Source organism: Cebus imitator, unplaced genomic scaffold, assembly GCF_001604975.1.
Source record: "Cebus imitator isolate Cc_AM_T3 unplaced genomic scaffold, Cebus_imitator-1.0 Scaffold471, whole genome shotgun sequence".
NCBI lineage: Eukaryota > Metazoa > Chordata > Mammalia > Primates > Cebidae > Cebus > Cebus imitator.
In genome coordinates, this window is record NW_016107786.1 from 1,260,897 (window position 1) to 1,285,139 (window position 24,243).

At 38.0% G+C, this 24,243-nt stretch overlaps 1 protein-coding gene across 2 annotated transcripts in view; it reads right to left on the bottom strand.

Annotated features, from left to right (window-relative positions):
- PIR (pirin) overlaps positions 1-24,243 on the bottom strand; it is a 120,340-nt gene that overhangs the window by 36,400 nt on the left and 59,697 nt on the right. For both annotated transcript variants that reach the window (XM_017512373.2, XM_017512372.2), the window contains exon 7: positions 4,471-4,555. In XM_017512373.2, the coding sequence (XP_017367862.1) occupies positions 4,471-4,555 (85 nt within the window). The remainder of the gene's footprint in view (positions 1-4,470; positions 4,556-24,243) is intronic.

A 24,243-nucleotide genomic window follows, 5' to 3' on the forward strand; every position in this document is an offset into this window, starting at 1 on the left:
AAAAAAAAAAAAAAAAAAAAAAAAAAAAAAAAAGCCCAAGATGTGATGGCCTCACTGTTGAATTCATCCTATGAGGCCAGCATTGCCCTAATATCAAAACCAGACAAGAACACACAAAAAAAGAAAACCACAAGCCAATATTGCCGATGAACATAGATGCAAAAACTCTCAACAAAATACTAACAAACTAAATTCAATGGCACCTTAAAATGATTGTTTACCATCATCAAGTGTGATTCATCCCAAGGAGGCAAGGATGTCTCAACATATACAATCAATAAATGTGACACATCACATTAACAGAATCAAGATGAAAAATATGATTATTTCAATAGATGCTGAAAAAACATTCAATAAAATTCAATATCTCTTTATGACAAAAACCTTTAACAAACAGGGTATAGAATGAACATACCTCAAAATAATAAAGGCCTTATTATGACAAACCCACAGCTATCACCATATTGAATGGGGAAAAAATGAAAGAATTCAATTGAAAAACTGAATTCCCCTAAGATCTGGAACAAGGAAGAGATGCCCATTTTAACCACTTTCATTCAACATAATACAAGAAGTCCTGGCCAGAGCAACTAGGCAAGAGAAAAAAATAAAGGGCATTCAAATAGGAAAGGAAGAAGTCAAACTAGTCTTCTTCACAGATTACATTATCTTATACTAAGAAAAACTTAAAGACTCCACCAAAAAAAAAAAACCATTAAACCTAATAAACAAATTTGGTAAAGTTGCAGGATATGAAATGAGCATACAAAAACTAGTAGCATTTATGTACACCAACGGTGAACAATGTGAAAAAAAAATCAAGAAAGCAATCCTATTTACAATGGTTACAAAGAAAGATTACAAAATACCTTGGAATCAACTTAATCAAAGAAGTGAAAAGTCTATACAAGGAAAACTATAAAACACTGATGGAAGAAATTGAAAAGGAGACACAAAGAATGGAAAGATATTCCATGGTCATGGATTAGAAGAATTAGTATCATTACAGTGACAATACTACCAAAAGCAATTTACAGATTCAATGCAATCCCTATCAAAATGCCAATCTCATTCACAGAAATGAATCCTAAAACTGATACGGAACCACAAAAGACCCCAAATAGCCAAAGGAAGCCTGAGCAAAATGAACAAAGCTTGAGGCATCATACTACCTGACTTCAAATTATACTACAGAGGTATAATAACCAAATCAGCATGGTACTGGCATAAAAACAGACACATAGACCAATGGAACTCATTTTTGACAAAGGTGCCAAGAACATACACTAAGGAATAGACAGTCTCTTCAATAAATGGTGTTGGGAAAACTGAATATTCATATGCAGAAGAATGAAATTAGACCTCTACCTCTTGCCATAAACAAAAATCAAATCAAAATGAATTAAAGACTTAAATTTAAGACCTCAAAATATGAAAATACTACAAATAAACATTGAGGAAAATCTCCAGGGCATTGGACTGGACAAAGATATTTTGTGTAAGACCTCAAAAGCACAAGCAACCAAAGCAAAAACAGACAAATGATATTATATCAAGTTGAAAAGCTTCTGCACAGCAAAGAAAACAATCAATAACATGAAGCCAGGTGTGGTGGCTCTCACCCATAATCCCAGCACTTTGGGAGGCCAAGGCAGGCAGATCACTTGAGGCCAGGAGTTCAAGACCAGCCTGGCCAACATGGTAAAACTCTGTCTCTACTAAAAATACAAAAATTAGCCAGGTTTGGTGGCACACACACCCGTAATCCCAGCTACTTGGGAGGCTGAGGCAAGAGAACCATTTGAGCCCAGGAGGCAGAAGTTGTAGTGAGCAGAGATCACGCCACTGTACTCCAGCCTGGGTGACAGATTAAGACTCTGCCTCAAAGAAAAAAAAGTGGAGAATGGGAGAAAATATCTGCAAACTACCTATCTGACAAGGGATGAATAATCAGAATATTTAAGGAGCTCAAATAATTCAATAGCAAAAATAAATCTAATTTAAAAATGGGCAAAAGTTCGGAATAGACTTTTATCAAAAGAAGACATACAAATGGACGGTAAGTATGTGAAAAAAATGCTCAACACTACTAATCATCAGAGAAATGCAAGTCAAAACCACAATGAGACTTCATCTCACCCCAGTTAAAATGTCTGTTATCAAAAAGGGAATAACACATGCTGGTGAGGAGGTGGAGAAAGAGAAAACTTTGTATATAGTCAGTGGGGGTGTAAATTAGTACAATCATTATGGAAAGCAGTATGGAGGTTTCTCAAAAAAACTAAAAATAGAACTACCATATAATCCAGCACTTCAACTGCTGGGTACATATTTAAAAGGAAAAAAAATCAATATATCAAAGAAATATCTGCACTCCCATGTTTATTGCAACATTATTCACAAGGGCCAAAACATAGAATCAACTTAAGTGCCCAGCAATAGCTGAATGGATAAAGAAAATATGGTATAAATACATAATGAAATATTATTCAGCCATAAAAAGAAAGTCATCTGCAGCAATATGGAGAGAACTGGAGGACATTAAGTTAAATAAGCCAGGAACAGAAAGATGAATATTCCGTGTTCTCACTCTTATGTGAGAGCTAAAAAGTGGATCTCATAAAGATCTCAAGAAGACTGATAGTTATTAGAGAACACGAAGGGTAGGGGTCAGGGTGGGATAAAAAGAGATTGATTAATGAGTACAAATATACAATTTGATAGAAGAAATAAGACCTACTGTTTGATAGATCAGTAGGATAACTATTGTTTACAACAATCTATTGTATATTTCTAAACAGCTAGAAAAGAATAATTCAAATGTTTCTAGCAGAAAGACAAATATTTAAGGTGAGAAATATCCTAATTATACTGACTTGATCTTTATAAATTATACAAATGTATTAAATTATCACATGTACCCAGAAAATATGTACATCTATTATGTGTTAATAAAAAAATAAAATTATTTAAAAATAGACCAGATACAATGGCTCATGCCTGAAATCCCAATACTTTGGGAGGCCAAGGCACAGGATCACTTAATGCCAGAAATCTGCAATCAACCTACGCAACATGGTGAAACCCTGTCGCTACAAAAAAAAATTTTAAAATTAGCTGGGCATAGTGGCACATGCCTGTAGTCTCAGTTACTTGTGAGGCTGAGGCAGGAGGATCACTTAAGCACAGGAGTTTGAGGCTGCAGTGAGCTATGATCATGCCACTTCACTTTGGCCTGGGTAACAAAGTGAGACCCCATGTCTACAGGAAAAAAAAATTATCAAAAAATAGCCAGAATTTTTTTTAAAAGAACAAAATAGGCCTTAAATACTTGGGAATTTTCTAATTATTCTTTGTATTCAAATGTCAATCTAAAGGTAGCTTTTACATAACAACACTTGTATCAAGCAAAACCTGTATCTCAATCAAGTATGCACTTGTTTATAACTAACATAAGTCCAAATTTGCTTTCAGGAATACTGTGAGTCAATAGGAGCTGGAAAGTCAAGAGACAGGGGTATTTTCCTTGCCCTACATCATCCAGTAAGTCTTTGAGTGGCTTTGAGCAAGTGACCAATCTTTTATGCCTTCCACACATGTAAATTGAGGGGTATGGCCCACAGGTCTGGCCTTAACATTCTGTGAATTCTTCCTGATTTTTTTTTTTTTTGTTTTTTTGAGACGGAGTCTCGCTCTGTTGCCCAGGCTGGAGTGCAATGGCATGCTCTCGGCTCACCGCAACAACCTCCACCTCCCGGGTTCAAGAAATTCTCCTGCCTCAGCCTCCCAAGTAACTGGGATTATAGGTGTGTACCACCATGCCAGGCTAATTTTTGTATTTTTAAGTAGAGACCAGGTTTTACCATGTTGGTCAGGCTGGTCTCGAACCCCTGACCTTGTGATCTGCCCGCCTCGGCTTCCCAAAGTGCTGGGATTACAGGCGTGAGCCACCGTGCCCGGCTTCTTCCTGATTCTCTTAACTTGGAAGGTCCCAGCCATATCTGTCAATTTAAACATAATTAAATGTAAACAGTTCATAGAACTTTGTGCTGAGTTTCAGAAACAAGCACATTCTAGAGAAAACAGCTCCTTGGTTTTTGAGTGTGTGTGTGTGTGTGTGTGTGTGTGTGTGTTAGATGCAGTTTTGCTCTTGTTGCCAGGCTGGAGTGCAATGGTACAATCTCGGGTCACCACAACCTTCACCACCTCCCAGGTTCAAGTAATTCTCCTACTTCAGCCTTCGGAGTAGCTGGCATTACAGATGTGTGCCACCGTATCGGCTAATTTTTTGTATTTTTAGTAGAGACAGGGTTTCTCCATGTTGGTCAGGCTGGTCTCAAACTCCCAATCTTGGGTGATCTGCCGGCCTCGGCCTCCCAAAGTGCTGGGATTACAGGTGCGACCCACCATGCCTGGCCATTTTTTTTTTTTTTTCCTGGCATGATTACTAAACCACAGAACCCATCATACCTTTAGGAATAGGCTGGGAATGTTTTGCTCCTGGGTCCAATTTGAAGTCCAAATATAAGGTTGGTGTGCGAGTGTAAATCTTGGACTGAAAAGGAAAAGGAAACCATCAGTGTTTTTTTCTAAGAATAAGGTTCTTCTTTCTTTCAGCTGGCGCTTCCATAATAGGCCTGGGCCTAGATCCGTTATATTTATAGTTCCTCCTAGGGAAGCGTTAAAGTCAGGGTGGGCTGCTAAAACAGCCCCTCTTAAAGGTCTTGGTCTAGAAGTTAGCCCTCCTAGCTTTACAATGTGGCTGACAAACTAATTTCAGGATGACAGCTGTCTCCCTACAGCCATTTCCCAAATATGGTCTGATATTAACATTTTACCAGCCAATAGTTGCTCCAAATTTCCCACTTCCAGTCTTCCACTTGATATGGTAGGTTATCTCACAACCAAATGTATGTTTCTTCCCCGTGTCTCAAAAAAGTCATTTCCATTTTGAATTTAAAAATGTGGACTGCACATATTTTTTAATTTTTTCTTACTTGGCCCTCTGGCTAACAAAAGTGGTATGACACTGCTCACTCGAAAAAGCCACAACTCCAAATGTAAGAAAGGCAAACTTTGGCAGGATTTTCTATTGCAAACAGTAACTTTGATTCCATTAAGAGTTAAGCAGAGTTTCTAATTCAATATAATACCATCCTGAATCATTGGCATAGACTAAAATTCAAGGGATTAGAACTGTTGCTATAAACTTTATGATGTCTCATTGTTTATCACAAAGCTCCAGTGGTTCTAGTTTACTTTTTCAACTTAAAATGCACATGAAAATGTAAAAGCACATAACCTTAAACTTGGCAAGGATATGTAGTAGCTGGAATTTTCATTCACTGCTGGTGGGACTATAACATGGTATAAACGCTTTGGGAAAGTGCTTGGCGGTATGCAGTACAGATTAATATACATACATAAGCTATGATCCAATATTCCAACTCATAGGTATATACTTAACAGCCACCTAAAGACAGGCACAAGAACCTTAATAGTGTCAGAATTGGTAATAGCCCCAAACTGGAAATAGTCCAAATGTCTTTAATAATAGAATGGATAAGTGAATGTTAATATACAATGGAGTACTATATAACAAGGAGAATGAATGAACTCAACTACATGCAACAACTCAGATGAATTTCATAAGCATATTATTGAGCAAATGAAGGTGGACATGAGAGATCATACACTGATTCCATTTCTACAAAGTTCAAAACAAGGAAAAATTAATTTATGGTGTCAGAAGTCTGAAAATTAGTTACCTTAGGAAGATTAGTAACTAGAAAAGTATTTTAAAGGGGCTTCTAGGAGCTGGTAATGTTCTGTTTCTTAACCTGGCTGCTGGTTTTACAGGTGTGTTTTCTTGGTAAACATTCTCTGAACTGTATACTTGATCTGTGTACTTCTTGGTGTATATATTATATTTTAATTAAAAGATTACATTCATACATTTTTAGACAAAAAGAGAATCTAGAGCCCAGAATTATTTACTCTCCTTGCTAAAGGCATAATTTTGTGGAGAATGATGCAAGCTCCACGAGAACATGAACATTTCTGCCTTTGTTACCACTAAATTTTCAGGGCCAACTCACTATGTCTGTCAAATAGTAGGTGTTCAATAAATATTTACTGAATGATGTTTCATAATGGAAAACTCCATGTATAGTAATATAGTTATTGACAGTATATATGTGTATATATATATGAATATATATACTGACAGTACATATGTACACACACATATATACTGTCAATAACTATATTACTACTCCATATACTGTCAATAACTGTATTACTATACATAGGATTTTACATACATATATTTATGATATTCATCAGTATCTTTACTTACATGTAGCAAAATGCTTCTCTTCAGGACAGGTGAATTTGGTAAGATCAAAGTATATATCTATACATTAAATTCTGAAATAAAGAATTGTGAATAATGTTGACTATCAAAAGAATTTTTTTTCCCTCTCTCTGAATGTCTCCTATTGAAGCTTTGGGGTTTAAAATGGTCTGGGAGAGTTTTGCATGATTTAGAAGGTCAAGCTGTATTAACACAACTTCAAAGACTAGAAAAGTCAATTCCCCTGCGCATACATAAATGAAACCAGAAAGACCTGTGACATCAAGTGCAACCTAAGGCCAAAGATTCACAATCAATCTGAAGAGCTTGAAATATACATAAAAGAAGGGCAACACACAAGGGACACAGGATCTGGTTCTCTAGGATCATTAGGTGTATAAGGCACCATCTGGAAAGGGACTGATTTTGTCTGATGAGGACTTCTAAAATTACCTCTAAAAAGATCAAGGGTAAACTTCATATCATATCAAATGACTCCTCTGTTCAGGCAATATTTTGCTGTCTTTCAGGGGGTGGACGGCTAGGGGAGGAACAGCATGGGGTGGGGGATTGGGGATGGACAGCATGAGGAGAAATACCTAATGCAGATGACGTGGCGATGGATACAGCAAACCGCTACCATGGCACATGTATACCTATGTAACAAACCTGCACGATCTGCACATGTACCCCAGAACTTAAAGTATAATAAATAAATATTTTTTTAAAAAAGATCCCTGTTTGGTTTAAGCATCTTTCTCAATCTCTGCCTCAGTGGCAGATGTAGTATCCCTTCCAACAGAGGAGAAATTCATCACAAAGAGATTCTTGGTTTAATTTTTGCTATCACTCTCCCAGAATGTGGCCATAAAAATAATCTTAACTGGAAGTCAGGAGTCTTTCATGCTGTATTGCCTTTTCTTTTTTTCTTTCTTTTCTTTCCTTTCTTTCTTCTCTTTCTCTTTTTTTTTTTTAATTTTTTTGCAGAGATGGGGTTTCACCATGTTGCCCAGGCTGGTCTTGGACTCCTGGGCTCAAGCCATTTGCCTGCCTCGGCTTCCCAAAGTGCTGGGATTACAGGTGTGAGCCACTGTGCCCAGCCAGAGGTATTGCTTTTTCTGCTGACCAATGAAACACTTATCTTCTTCTGGGATAATTCACTCATCTGAAAATTTTGTGAGGGTAGTTGCTGATGTTTAAGTCTATTTCTGGTTCTGAAATTCTGATTCAGAAAACTATTTTCCTCCACACTCTAATTTTTAAAATACCCTTCCAATTTCTCAGACTAGAGCTAAAGAGAAGTAAGAATGTGGCTGGGGTGAGGGAGGGTAACTAGAGCTGTGGGGAGTTGGTGGGAAAGCTCTGGTTAACTTGCTGTATTCTTGCCCTCAACCTCAGTCATGAATCTGCCATCTTGGCTGGCTCTCTTTCCTTCTTCCTTTCTGTCTCTTGCTTCTCAACCTCACATTCACATAGAATGTTCTATATTCATTTATGTATTCATCTTAAAAATTTTAAACAGAAACCAATGAGAGACTTTAATAAAGCTACAAAATATATTCCATTTTCTCACAGCGTGAAAAAGTCTAAGAGGAAACTTATAATTCATTTTGCAGATGTTTTTCACAACATCTTTAACCTAAAACAGAATTCCAATTCTAGTATTCTTTTCATATTGGGAATTGGATCACTGAGGGTGTCAATATAACACGTCTTGAATAATAAACTGCCCCAAAGCCTCCAAAACTGAATGTATATTATTCTATTTAAAATAATCTATAATGAGACAAAACTCAATTTGGAAGATGTTCCTATAAGTGTATGTGTAGGTGTATGTATGTATATATATACATATATATAATTTTAAAAGCATGTGGGTTTTATTTTTTGATTTTGATCATCCATGGTAAGTCTATGGAAATAGCAAATGTTCATTTAACTCAAAGGTTAAATGAATCTTTAATGCCAGCCTCAAATATACCTTGAGCAAACCTGGATTCAGTCTTTCCATTACACACACTGCTGATTTTCAACCATAAAGGAATCTTGCTGTTAGGCACATTGTTTCTTGTGTTGTTTTGTTTATTTTTATGTATAGTATTAAACTATTAATAGACACTCAAAAGACAATGATCATTTAATTAAATCATTCTTTTTTGGTTAAAACTTAGCTATCAATGTATCTATTTCCACAACAGTCAAACAAATTTGTTCATTAGAAACTAAAAGAAAATACTACCCTATAAATCTGTTGTAGCATGGACAGAGCTAATGTACTCAAATTCGATCAGTGAATTTGTTTTTTTTTTTTTTTTTTTCCTTTTCTTCTGTTTCAGTTCTGATTAACAATGACTGCAGAGGTACTAAAATCCAAAACTCTTCCCCTTTCTTCTTTTTTTCCATTTCACAATTCAATGTTGAAAGTATTTAGGAAACTTTAAAGTTTTAGCCTATATTTCAAAAGCCTAATGGCTTAAAATATTATGGTTCAAATATTATACAGAGAATATTTCTAGAAGGTAAGTAATTTAATTCTTCATAAGAGGTAAAGGGTAAATTTTGTCTAACCTACAATGGGGCTGCTACCAAATTCAGGTAAACCTTGTCTCTCTTTCCCTGTAAATATGTCAGAGCCAAACCCATAATGAGTCTCAGACACCACTCCAATAATGGCCACAAAACAACCAAGACAAAACAAGGTCTATAAAACCACTTCCTTCCAAATTCAAATTCCAACCACCTTCATCTTATGTCCTTCAAAGACTTCCCACTTACCCTGGCTTTTGGTAGGATATCCTTGTCAAGCTGGCTTCCTTCCTCTGCTTTTATTCATAAATGTGATTTTAATTAGGAGATGAAATCACTTCCACATGGAAACTATGTGGCTTTAAAATATCTCCCCAAGAAAAAGAATGCAGCATGCTACGTTACTATGTATGAGTGTGGCAAAGAAGTATCTTGAATTTTGTCACTGCTCCTTTCACAGATAACTGCTGCTTTTTCACCATCTTGACCCTCCCTAAAAGCAACTGGCAGCAATGTAGTGTAAGGTGTCAAACCTATAATAAATGCTTTCACATATCTTTAGGGGAAGTGTTTCAAAAACTCTTTATAATTTAGTTATTTTTCAGGAAATGTACTCAAATTGTCAACCTTACTGTAATATTTTGCTTAAGCAAATTACTCTAACCATATTAATGAGTGCCAATCCCCAATATCCTATAAGAGAAAGAAAGAGTGTTTCTACTTGTTCCTAGACATGCACCCCCCATTTTGGACAACTCCCCTAATGTTGGACATTGTGTTTTTTGGGGTTTTGTGTGTCATTGTTAGCTTTTGATGAATCTCTTGGCACATAAATCTTGGATTACATTTCTATTTTTCTCCTTCACAGTGAAATTATAGGTCTAAAGGTTAAGACTTTGTGGCCAAAAGCAAATTGTTCAACATAATCATCTGGTTAAACAGTAATTTTGCCAAAAATGTCTATTGCTAGTCACTGTTTTTCCTAGTCTTGGTACTTTTCCTACACCACAGGGCAGCCTTTCTACTCTTTATGTGCTCTAAATAGTTTTTTCCCCATCTTCCAGCTCATCTCCACTTGTTAGAAAGTTAACATATTCCAACGAATCTCCTATTGTTGCACATTTTTTTCCTTGTCACAAACATAGAATGGAAAAATTGCTCAAAAAAGGTAAAAGGTAAAAAAATAAACTCCCCTGAAAGCCTTTGGAAAATGGAAAAAAGCTTAACTTTAAGAAAAAAATTTAAAAGCACCACTTCCACAGTACAAATACCATTATCTCAACAACCTGTATCTAGCAGTATTTGTTCTTGAACAAATCATCATCTGATCACTTGTTATACTGACTTGCTTTCATCCAAATTGGTTTTGTCAAATCACTTGGTAACTACCTTTAAAAAGTGCCCATCTCATCAAAATGTTGACCATCTTATTTTTTTCATTTAGTTTCATTTAGTTCAAGCAGAAATTGGCATCTCCTTACTCTTTGACTATTAGTTTGGGTAATATTATTAATTTAAAAATAATAGTATTAATATAAAAATAGCAATAACTAAATATGTTGAGGGCTTAGTACATACCAGGTACTATTTTTGGGGCTTTGTATGTATTAAGGGCACTTGTATTTCTCTTTTAGTAAACTATCTGCTCATTAGCCTATTTAACTTTTCATTCACTTATCAAATAATTTCCTCATTCAAAAAATGTTGGTTGACAATCTATAATGCACTAGTCATTGGCTATATACTGCTGAATGACAGTTCTGCTCAACCCTTTGAAGTTTTACTTTCTAGTGCAGAAGATAATTTAGCAAATTAAATATAAAACTTTAAAATGTGGTACATGCTAGAAAAGAAATAAATAGGATTCAGAGAGAGAAAATAAAATCAGGATAGTAATGGAAGTCCTCACTAGGGAGATTATATTAAAGTGGAGACTTGAATAAGAAGAGTTGAGGGTAAGAGATTTATGGGCAGAAAAAACAGAATAGCACGTGTGAAGGCCATGAAGCTGTAAAGAGCTTGAAGAATTCAGAAACTGAAAGGAGAGCAACATGGCAAACATAAAGTGGTTACTGGAGAGAATGACATGAGATAAGTTTAGAAAGTTAGGAAAGATTTAATCAGATATAGGCCATAGTATGGCATTTGGGATTTCTTTAAACCACAATAAGAACACACTGAAGAATAACCAGATCCAATTTTCATCTTAAAGAGATGTCTTAAGCTACTGTATAGAGAACTGGAAGGGAGTAAGAATAGAGGAGACTCCTGAAGAGGATGCTGGAGTGGGCCAGAGAGGGATGGGAGAGAAGTAGGTAGATTTGAAATAATATATTTGGAGATAGACAGGTTTTGCTGAGGGACTGGATGAAGTGGGTATAAGGATGACCACCATGTTTCTACTTTGAGTGATGAGTGACAGTGCCATTCATTGAGATGGAGAAGATTGAAAGAGAAACAAGTTTTTTCATTTGTTTTTCACTCTCAAGACAGGTGAGGGTAGGGAGAAAAATACTTCAACTTTTCCTATTTTAAATTTGATGCGCCTGGGCACCATGCAAATGGAGATGTCAAGTTGGCAGTTGCAGATATGAATCTACATACAGCCCGAAGGGGGCTTGTACTGTGAATATAAATCTGGGAGTTGTCAGACTATACATGGTATCTAAATCCATGAAATAAATAAGCTCACCTAGGCAGAAGCTCAATGAAAGAAAAGACTCAGGATTGAGATCCAAGGAACACAAGTGTTTAAGGGTCTGGCCAAGAAAACAGTGTCTTCCAGAGAAAGGAAACTGAGAAGGAGCAAAGAGCATCCAGAGACAAGAATGCGTTATCTCAGAAGCCAAAGAAAGAGAGGCTATAGAGAAAGACAAAGCAATTAAGCCACGGAGAGGAAGAGCTAACATGAAGAAGGAACCAAAGAGAGAAAAGAAGACGGAGAAGAAGAAGAAGACAAAGACGACGAAGATAATCAAGACGAAGAAGAAAAAAGAAAAAATAAGTAGGAAGAAAGAGGGAAGAAGGAAGAGGAAGGAAGGAGGAAAAGGAAGGAAGGAAGGAAGAGGAGGAGGAGGAGGAGGAGGAGGAGGAGGAGGAGGAGGAGGAGGAGGAGAACAAGAACACTACCACCACCTCTGGTTTGCCCACTTGGAAGTCAGTGGTGACTGGTTTCAATGAACCAAGGTGGGTGGATGTCAAGTTGTGAACATCAAGGAGGTAGGATGGTGGATATAAAACGTGCAGACAAATCTTCAGTGAAGTGTGATTGGGAGAACGAGTGGAAAACTGGGGGGCATGAAATCAAGAAAGTTTAGTGCTTCTCATCAATTCATATGAGAGGTTTTTTTCAATAAAGTAAAGTTATTAAGCAATCTCAGTTTGTTTTTGGCCTTTAATTTCACTTACAAGGTTTCTGACAGGGGTCAAATCTATTAATCTTTTCCTTCCAATGCTTTTAAACATAGAAAATCTTTCCCCATCCAAAGATCATATAAATGTTTGTGAATATTTTTCTAGTTCAAAATTTTTAACATTAAATTATTTAATCTATGGCAGGGTGCAGTGGCTCAAGTCTGTAATCCCAGCAATTGGGGAGGCTGAGGTGGGTGGATCACTTGAGGTCATGGGTTCAAGACCAGCCTGACCAACATGGTGAAACCCCATCTCTACTAAAAACACAAAAAATTAGTCTGGCGTAGTGGTGTGTCCCTTTAATTCTAGCTACTCAGGAGGCTGAGGCAGAAGAATTGCTTGAACCTGGGAGGCGGAGAATGCAGTGGGCTGACATTGCATCACTGCACTCCAGTGAGACTCTGCCTCAAAAAAAAAAAAAAAAAAAAAAAAAAAAAAAAAAAAAAAAAAAAAGAAAAAAATTATTTAATCTATGTGGAATTCTTTTGACAAATAACTGTAAGATCATGAGCTAATCTGGTTTCTTTTTATTAAATGGTTAACCAATTGTCTCAGTTGGCTTATTCTTCTTTTCCTCAATTGATAATCTTTATCCCAACTTAGTTTGCACATATATTTGGGTATAGCTCAGGTAGGTTCTCTTTCTGCCACTTACAAGGAAGAGCCTCAATAGGGAAAACCAAGTGTCCACTTCATTTACTAGCTCAGGAGTCCCAGTTAATAGAGTAAGATCTCCATAGGAGTTCATGTCATCATCTAGTACAGTTCTTATGGCTTCCTGAGGTCCTCATCTTCCTTCTACCACCTTCCCACTCTCATGATCTGTTGGCCTTTGCACTGGGGATAAAAATGCATCAGCACAGACCTAGTCTCTTCACTACCATACACACTCAGGAAACTCACTGCCAGATCCCATTGTCCCTGTGTGGGGAACCGAACTTTCTCATTTCTCCTGGAGATGGTAAGGCTTTGAGGAAGTGAAAAGTAGATTTACCATATTGTTTAAAGCAAACTTCTAGCTCATTTTTAGGATAGGCCGATGCTCTTCAACAAAATGATGTCTTCTGTAACCAATCCAAAGCACTTTGATTTCTGAATTCTTCATTATTTTAAACAATTCTGATAAGTAGTGGGAAAGATTAGTTTCTATCCCCAGTGCCAAAGGTATCGTGGGAAGGATTAAAACTCTGTAATCATATTTTGACATATACATGAAGTGCTACACAAAGAGAAGACAAGGAACTTTCAGGCAAAATGCCAATGACTCTTTGTAGGGTGGGAGTTAGAGAGGGCCAGAAAACATTTTTAACTTTTATCAACCATAAAAGACTGTGGACAGTCTTGAACATCAAGCTGTCTAGCTGACCAAGAATTCTGAACATAGCCAAATTCAGTTGATAGTATTCTTTTTCAAGCAGCCCTTTAATCAGTAGTAATACTGTCGTCCTTCTCTTTTTCACCTTTTATTTATGGGAAGAGTAGTAAGGAGAGAAGGACCAAAGGGGAAGAGAATAAAGATGATGACAGGGACTCACAGTACTGAAATTTAACCAGAGACATGTTAATCGTGAAACTGGACTTTGATTTCTTCACCCTTTGAGTCAGCATTCTTGCCTGAAGTTGGGTTACAGATGTTCTAATTTCTTGGAAAATTAAAACCAGAAAAAGCACAAATGTCCATATCTTGTGTAAATAATCCATCTACAACTCTATAAAGGCAACAGTATAATAAAACCACAAATGGCCCCCAAATAGGCTAACACAGAGCCTTCCTATCTGTTAATTCCAATCCATGGGTAATGTGTTCCAAGATGGAGTCAGCAAACCTATTAACCAATGCTAGAATATTCCTCACAGGGCTTCTAATCTCTATTAGTTACATTTGTTACTTACTAAAACATTTTTTAAGAGTTCTTGTAGGAAAGTGCATCAAGATGTAACAAAGGACACTATTTGGCAAAGATTTCCTAAAGCTCTGAGTACAGATACCTTCATATAGATATGATCCTCCAATTTTATGATTAAAATTAATGAAGGAGTCTAGAGCTTCTTCTGTGTGGTCATTTGCAGAATGTTCTGACACAGATAGGCAAAGGTGTCTCCTTTTACAGATATGTGCCTGAAGGTACCGTTTTGGTGTAGAAAGAGACATGGTCATTTTGAAGCTTCCTTCCATGAAAATGCTAAGGCATTCCCTAACTGAAGAGAGAGACACTCAGCAAACTTATGCATAAGGCTGAATGATGTGATAAAGCAGGGGAAATGGTCAAATAAAATGGGGCAAAAATTCAGGAAACCTGACTTTGGGTCTGGTCTTCTTCCACAATGAGCTGTGTGACCTTGGTAACGACTTTTTGCCTAGTTGGGTTTCAGCTTTCTCATTTACAAAGTGATGGAGTTGGAGAGCTTATCTTTGGGATCCATTTCTGCCTGACATTCTGATTCAAATGAAAGTACCAGAAGAAAATGGAACAGTAAGTGGTGGTTGGCTTTGAAAAGCATATCATTCTATCAGGAATTCTAGATTCATGTTGCTCTAAAAACTTTGTTCATATCCTAATACACCATTACAGCAATGGAAGAGCTGAATGGAGAAACTGAAAGTTTCCATAAAACTGTTATATAAATGGGCCAGAGACAGCCCAGGTATATTAGGTAAAAACGGCCCCCATGTTGGTTACTTCCTTACACTAGGATAGAACCATTAGCCCAAAGTGCACTGATGCCAAACTCCAATGTTCATGCATCAAATTGCTTTACATATATTCCAAAATGAACACATTTTTAGCCATTTAGAGCCTACCTACTCCATATACACTGTGAAACTATTCCCAACATCTGCTAGCCAGAAATAAGATAAACTATTACTAACATCTGCTAGACAGCTATAAGACCTCAAACTCCTCTGTCCTTCAGAGCTCTCTAATCCAGAGACACCTCACCTTGATGCTGAGTGATACTACCTAGACATGTAAGCCTCCTCTCTGATTTCCCCTACTCATTCAGGTCTCTTGCCCTATTTCCTTTCTGAGTGGTGGCCTTGTGCCACTATCTCTGGAAAATCTCCAGCTGTGAGGAACCTTCTCTCTTGTGCAACCTTGTCTGAGCACTGCCCAAATAAAGTTTGCATGTTACTGCCTCTTATGAAACTTCCTCTTCCCCAATTCCCAAATTTACCACATCAACCCATCTAAATACAGTATTCAAATAGATCCTAAAAGTATTGAATATGGCCTCCTGTGTACCCACAAACAAGAGGAGAGGAAGTTCCCTGCTATTCAGCACCAGCTCAGAAAAATTGAGGAACTGACAAAATCTGCTGAAAGGCTGGAGCACTATGGAAGGGATCAGTATATACCCCCAATTCAGGTCAGGGATCATTCATGAATTCCTGTACAAGTAGGGAGTGGTCAGACCCTTGGCAAAATGATAGATGGGCCAAGATTTTCCTCTTGAACCCTTCAACATGTATCTCTCCTCTTAAGCCCTTTCAGTCTTTAAAAGTTTCCAAGACAAAACCTCTCAACAAAAAATCTGATTTCTATTGGGTTGTGCCAAACTGGTGAAGGACCTATGTAAGCATGTGGTTAAGAGAACAAACCCTGGAGCCAGATAATTCAGTTAGAATCCCCGTTCTGTCACTTACTATATGTGTAACCCTAGGCAAGTTGCTAATCTCACTATGTCACAGTTCCCTAACTCATTAGGTTGTTGTGAGAATTCAACTGGACACATTTTACGTGTCTCCTCAGAGTCGCTAAGCCTCATTATAGCTTCTCTGCTCTCGGCCTCTTACGGAGACCTATAGGTGCCATCATTGTTGCAACTGTTGATATTGCCAGATGCCTTGGCCTCTCCTAGCTGACCGTCAAGTTCTGATATTGTCTTGACTATCCTCTCAGTGGTGGGAGGTTCCAACAGCTCCAGAGTCTGGGCTTGACCCAACTGACCTACTGAGGCTCTGGATCCTGTCTTCATGCCAACACTTGGATAAAGATCCAAGCCATAGAATGGGACATGTGGCCTATTCAGAGGCTGTCTGTGGGGGCCAGGTGACACAAACCAGAAGGGCAGGGAATTAGCTCCCCATGGGGAAGCTTTGACCAAAGAGAAATGGAAGATGTTGGGCAACAAATTCTTGCTCCCTTAGAAAGTTCTGAGATACAGCTTTCTGAAAAGCCATCCTACATGGCCAAGCATCTATCTCACTTCCCTTCTCCTTCACTCCCACTGCCCCGGGATTGCAAATAATACTTACCTCTGGCTTTGTTTTCCAGAGAACCCAAGTTAAATCAGGATTAAAAGAATTGAGGCGGCCGAGCGCAGTGGCTCACACCTGTAATCCCAGCACTTTGGGAGGCCAAGGCAGTCAGATCACGGGGTCAAGAGATCGAGACCGTCCTGACCAACATGGAGAAACCCCGTCTCTACTAAAAATACAAAAATTAGCTGGGTGTGGTGGCACGTGCCTGTGGTCCCAGGTACTCAGGAGGCTGAGGCAGGAGAATCACTTGAACCCGAGAGGCAGAGGTTGCAGTGAGCAGAGATCTTGCCACTTGCACTCCAGCCTGGCGATCGAGCGAGACTCTGTCTCAAAAAAAAAAAAAAAAGAAAAGAAAAGAAAAAAGAATTGACACATATAAAGAACTCTCAGAACTTCACTGTCCAATACAGTCAACACTCATTGCATGTGGCTAGTCTGCACAGAGATGTGCTGCGAGTATAAAATACACAATGGATTTCAAAGACTTGATAGCAAAAAGTGTAAACTATCTCATGACAGTTTTGTATTGATTACATGTTGAAATATTTTGGATATATTGGATTAAATATGCTATTAAAATTAATCTTACCTCTTTTATTTTACGTTTTAAATGTTTACCGTGAAATTTTAAGCGACATGCTGCTTCCATTATATTTTTATTAGACAGCTCTGACTTAGAACTTAGCACCTCAAAAGCCCATAAAAGATGTTGGCCATTTTCATTTTCCATCCCAAGAATTTCTAGAGATTTGCTGTCGGTAAAGACTAATGATAAAAGGGAATATAAGAGAAGAAAAGATAGATAAGGGAAAAGGAAATAAATATTTATTAAGTACACTCTATGTTGCTAGGCACATTAAATACCATACAAAAACCTCAAGGACTCTGTATTATCATCCCCACTTGGCAGATGAGGAAACAAAGGCTCTAAATAATTTTCCCAAGGTCACAGATGTATTAAACAATAGAGCTGAGATCTGAACCCAGGTCTGACTCCACAGCCTATGCTCCTTTCAATCCCTCATACTGTTGAAGGATGGACTCTAATGGCATAGCTTTAATAATGTGACAGTGAGATTTTCTGTCATATGCTGGAATTTTTAGAATCCCTTAAATCAGCCACATAGAAGGTCACCTACACCATCTAAGTTAAAAGCTGGTGTTAGACACAAATCTCTCTCTCTCTCTCTGGCCCTGGGTTCATGGAATTGAATTGCTATACACCATAATCCATGGCACAAGGTCATCATACATCCATGGGCACCCCTCTTGTTTTGTGTTATTTTACACCATCATTCCCCATCTCAAGCCCATTCCCCATTGGCTCTCAGTTGAGCATATGTAATGGACATCCTTCCAAACTACCCATACTGTATTTACTTAGATATATGAATGTCCTTGAAAATAAGTAGTATTGTGTGCTAAACTGCCCTCTTTTCTGATTTATTCTGCATTTTTTCCTGAGAGCTAATCATATAACTACAAGTGAATATAGCCCATTGTTTCTGGTGGACATACCATATTCCAACACATGTAAACACCATATTTCACTTATTCATTCTCTAAGTGGTGAATACCTACATCAACTCTGACTCTTTTCTACCACTCACAATGCTGGGATGACCACTGTCATATGTCTGCTTGGTGAAGTTTTGATGGAATAAATACTAGGAGTGAAATTTCTGGGGCAAACCCCATATGCAATGTTAGCTTCACTGAGTTATGTCAACTTGCTCTCTACAATGAACACAGCTACACTCACCTGCCAAACATGAAGTTTCCATTATTCCCATCTTGCCAGCACTTCACAGTACCCAACTTCATATTTTTTTCGTAATTTGAAGGGTGTCAAGTGGCAGCATATTATTTGAATTTCTATTTTTCTACATACTGGTGAGAGGAAGATTTCTTCATATTCTTATCAGCCTTTCATACTCGAGAACAGGATTTTCTCAGGATCTGGTGCCTGGAGTTACCATCAACACAAGCAACTTTACACAAAGGCAGAAATGTCTCCCCCCAGGGAGTGGAGACAGTATGGATACATGGTTTTCTTCTCCCAACTATGTTAATGCCCTGGACTGACCAAGTACATCAATTTTCTGCAGATATAACTGCTCCAGGGCTTGGAGATTTGCTTGTGCAATAAAATTTCATGGAATCAAGGCTGGTATTGTGATAAATGTGTCTTTTATTACCTTTTGGGACTATTTCTAAAGTGAAACATATGAGAATTGAGGTTGAATGGATTCAAGTTTGGCAGACCTAATGGAGCCAAATCCAGTCTAGGGGAGGCAACTCAGGCTGCGATGCTCATAAAAAAAAAAAAAAGAGAGAATCCTTAGTCTACCCAAGCAAAGCAGGATTAAAACTGGATAAAGATGCTTTGGCATCTTATTTAGAATGTAATTTCAATTCTAATTTACTTTAATGTGATTTATAAGGGCAAGGGGTTTTAGATCAGAACTTTACTTTTGTCTGAGAAGTTTGATGATGGGAGAGGTTTATGTTCAAATTTGAGATATTTTAATATTTAGATAAAATGAATGTGCAGCCTAGAAGACAGATGTGCCTTGGTGTGAATTTAACAAAAACCTCTCTGTATTAATTTGTGATTGTTCTGGGGTAAAATTGATCTCAGAGAACAGAAGTTAGTTTTTGAGTGAGGGAGTCCACATTCATAAATTTCCTTGAGGAGGCAGTCATGGCTAAGCATCCGACTCCAATATGTTAATAGAACAAAACATCAGGGAATGTTGGAGGGAGCCTCCAGACCCCTCCCTAACATCCCCATGAGGCAATACTGCCAGCTGCTCTCTGCCTTTCTCACTAATCCCTGAGGGTGAGAGGGAGGCAGGAGGTGGGATCCAGCTGGTTAGGGTAATTCAAGGGATTGAGTATGCTCAGCTCAGGCCCTTCTGGGCTCTTTTTCTTTTTCTCTCTTCTTCTGCCAAGAGGTAAGCCTGCCTCTGAAGAAGATGGCTGTGACTGTACACCTCTGCCTGTACATGGTTAATGAAGCGAGGGAAATATTAAGAAACCCAAAAGGTCTCAGATATGAGTCATGTGCTCTTATCTAGAGTTTACTGGGGAGAAAGATGATATTTGGATCCCTATGTGGCTAACTCCTCAGTCTCTCTCTTAATTCATTCTTAACTTGGAAGGGAAAGAAAGGAGTACAGGCATACCTTGTTTTATCACACTTCCTTTATTGTGCTTTGTAAATACATACATATATATATATGTATTTACAAATTGAAGGTTTGTGGTAACCCTACGCTGAACAAGCCTATTGGTGTCATTTTTGCAATAGCATGTGCTCACCTCACATCTGTGTCACATTTTGGGAATTCTTGTCATATTTCAACCTTTTCATTATCATTATATCTATTATCTGTGATCTTTGATGTTACTATTCTAATTGTTTTGATGTAACACAAACTGTGCCCACATAAGACAGTGAACTTAACTGATATATGTATGTTCTGACTGCTCCCCTCACTGGCTGTTCTCCGTATCTCTCCCTTTCCTTGGGTCTCCCTGTTCAGAGACACAACATTGAAATGAGACCAATTAACAACCCCACAATGACCTCAAAGTGTTCAGGCGAAAGCAAGAGTCATAAGTCTCTCACTTTAAATAAAAAGCTAGAAATGATTAAGCTTAGTGAGGAAGGCATGTCAAAAGCTGAGGTAGGCCAAGAGCTGGCCTCTTGCACCAGTTAGCCAAGTTGTGAATGCAAGGGAAAAGTCTCTGAAGGAAGTTAAAAGTGCTACTCCAGCGAACACACAGATGATAAGAAAGCAAAACAGCCTAATTGCTGATATGGAGAAAGGTTGAGTGGTCTGGATTGAAGATCAAACTACCCACAACATTCCCTTAAGCCAAAGTCCAATCCAGAGCAAGATCTTAACTTTCTTCATTTTTGTGAAGGCTGAGAGAGATGAGGAAACAGCAGAAGAAAAGTTAGAAGGTAGCAGAGGTTGGTTATTGAGTTTTAAGGCAAGAAGCCATCTCCATAACATAAAAGTACGAGGTAAAGTAGCAAGTACTGATAGAGAAGCTGCAGCAAGTTATCCAGAAGATCTACCTAAGATCATTCATGAAGGTGGCTACACTAAACAAGAGATTTTCAATGTAGACAAAACAGCCTTATATTGAAAAACAGATTCCATCTATGACTTTCATAGCTAAAGAGAAGTTGATGCCTGGCTTCAAAGCTTCAAAGGACAGGCTGACTCTCTCTTGTTAGGGGTTAATGCAGCTGGTGACTTTAAGTTGAAGCCAAAGCTCATTTACCATTGTGAAAATCCTGGGGCCCTTAAGAATTATGCTAAATCTACTCTACTTGTGTTTTAGTAATGGAACAACAAAATCTGAATGAAAGCTATTCTGTGTACAGAATTGTTTGCTAAATATTTAGGTCCATTATTGAGCCCTACTATTCAGAAAAAAATTATTGCTTTAAAAAATATTACTGCTCATTGACAGTGCATTTGGTCAACCAAGAGCTCTGATGAAGATGTACAAGTTTAATGTTGCCTGCTAACAAAACATCCATTTAGCAGCCCATGGATCAAGGAGTAATTTCAACTTTCAAGTCTTATTATTTCAGTCTTGAAAGTCAAAATGACTCCTTATTATAATTAATCATAATATTGATAATTCACATACCATAATTTAATTGATAATAATTATCAATTTTTATTAATAATTATAATTATTATAAATTTCATAAGGCTATAGCTGTCATAGATAGTGATTCCTCTAATGGATCTGGGCAAAATAAACCAAAAACTTTCTGGAAAGGACTCACTGCTCTAGATATCATTAAGAATATTCATGATTCATGGAAGGGGATCAGAATATTAACATTAATAGGAGTTTTGTAAAAGTTGATTCTAACACTAATGGGTGATTTTAAGGGGCTCAAGACTTCAGTGGAAGAAGTCACTGCAAATATGGCGGAAATAGCAAGAGAACTAGAATTAGAAGTGAAGCCTGAAGATGTGACTGAATTGCTACAAGCTCATGATAAAACCAGTAGATGAGGAGATGATTCTTAAGGATGAGCAAAGAAAGTAGTTTCTTGAGAAGGGATCTCCTGGTGAAGATGTTGTGAACATTGTGGAAATGACAACAAAAGTTTTAGAATATCACATAAACTCAGTTGATAAAGCAGTGGTAGAGAGGATTGACTCCAATTATGAAAGAAGGTCTACTGTGGGTAAAATATAATCAAACAGCATTACATGCTACAGAGAAATCTTTCATGAAAGGAAGAGTCAATCAATGCAGCAAACAACACTGTTGTCTGATGTAAAGAAATTGCCATAGCCAACTGAGCCTTCAGCAACCACCACTCTGATCAGTCAGCAGTCATCAACACTGAGAGAAGACTCTCCATTAGCAGAAACATTAGGATGTGCTGGAGGTTCACATGATCATTAGCATTTTTCAGCAAAAGTATTTTTTTAATTAAGCTATGTATTTTTTTAGATATAATGCTATTGTACATTTAACAGACTACAAAATAGTGTAAACATAACTTTTACATGCACTGGGAAGCTAAAAAATTGTGTGATTCGCTTTATTGCAATATTCCCTTTATTACAGTGATCTGGAACTGAACCCACGATATCTCTGAGGTATGCCTATGTTATCTTCTGGCCTTCTCAACCTCAACTCCCTACATTTGACTTCCAGTGAATTCTCGGCCCTCTTCAATAAACTGGTCTGCTTTTGTTTGTCTGACAGACTTTGTCAGTTGAAGCCTATGAAAAGAGCTGGGCGTGGTGGCTCACGCCTGTAATCCCAGCACTTTGGGAGGCTGAGGTGGGTGGATCACCTGAGGTTGGGAGTTCGACACCAGACTGACCATCATGGAGAAACCTTGTCTCTACTAAAAATGCAAAAAATATTAGCCGGGAGTGGTGGCACATGCCTGTAATCCCAGCTACTCTGGAGGCTGAGGCAGGAGCATCACCTGAACCCGGGAGGCAGAGGTTGCAGTAAGCCGAGGTCACACCACTGCACTCAGTATGGTAAATAAGAGTGAAACTCTGTCAAAAAACAAACAAACAAATAAAAAACTTATGAAAATACTCAATGACAGTCACCAGAACTCTTGTTGAAAACTTCTCTTGGACTGACAAGTAACAGATGGCCTCAAATCCATATCTGATGCTGGAAAAATCCACTAGCCAAGTCTTGGTAGTTACTTAGAGACACTCAAAGTCTCCTAAGGCAGACAAAGACATAGGTGGGTATTGACTCCTGACAAGCACAGCTGCCCCAGTCAGGAGTGGAGGCTGCTGAGGAAAAGAATCTGGCTGGGGGACTCAACCGGCAGAAATCCTAATGCAACAGAGACAGGGAGCAGTTTACAAGAAATCTCTTTGGTGGAGACAGGGTGGAAAGGCCCCAAAATCAATGTTAAAGGAGCCAAGATGGTGTAGAAATGGTGTTGGGTTATTTTTCTTCCTCCTTTCACTGCCCAGCTCTCCCTTCGTCCTGTATATCACTTTTTTTGTAACTCAAGAATAACATATGGGGGTGGGAGGAGGGGTGGGGAAGCCAGCATTGTTCTTAGAGCCCAGAGATGAAAAGGATATTAATCAGAGGCAGGTGCTTGAAGGCAGTGGGACAGAAGAGCCTTGTTCTGGACTTCAAAATGGCTTCCTTTAAAAAGTGGCATTTAAATTTCTCTAATTGCTATTTATAGTTGATCTAGGGTAGAAAAATTATGACCATCATGGTTTCCTTCCATAATGTTAAAAATGATCATCTATATGAAAACAAAGAGAGCAAGGGGGCTTTAAGGTTTTATGAAAAAGAGGTAAATTTTCATTGTTTTATTCCTCAACAAACCTGGAGGAGCCAGACCTTAATCAGTCCATATTGTATTTCAAACATAACAGCCATATTCTCAATACAAAATACTCCAATAGATGGCATTGTGAGAGCATTGTGTTTGCGGAATTCTGTTTTAGTTTTGTTGGCTTGGGGAGGGAGGTAAAAGGCAAAGAATGCAAAAGAGCAACTAGCCCAGGTGAAATGTCATCAGTATATTCGATACTTCTAAAGACAAAAGAGAATAAACTTGAAAAGTTTAAAAAAACTAAGAGAGACAGACACATATAAATTACCAGACAAATTTTACATAGGAGAAACAAGAACTTTTCTAATTTTCATACTTACAAAAATGACTGTGTGTTTTGAAGGCCTTCTTAAAGCATTAATTTATGCTGCTGAACACTGTTTCACACTCATGCTGTCTCCTTCTGCACTATCTAGACCAGGGGTGGCCAAGATGGATTCCCTGGGCCACATGAAGAAGAATTGCCTTGGGCCACACATAAAATACACTAACGCTAATGATAGCTGATGAGCTAAAAAAAAAAAAAAAATCGCAAACAAAAATCTCATAATGTTTTAAGACAGCTTACGAATTTGTGTTGGGCCACATTCAAAGCCGTCCTGGGCCGCGAGTTGAACAAGCTTGCTCTAGACATTCCACCTTTCTTCGCCAGGTCGGTTTTCTCTTTAGACTTAGGCCTGCTTTTCTTGGACCCCAGATTGGGCTAAGCCTCCTCCTCTGCTTTCCCATTAGCCTGCCATATTTTCTAGTGTGCTGACTCACCACAGTAAACTCATGTTATCAGTTGATATGTCTGTCCCTTCA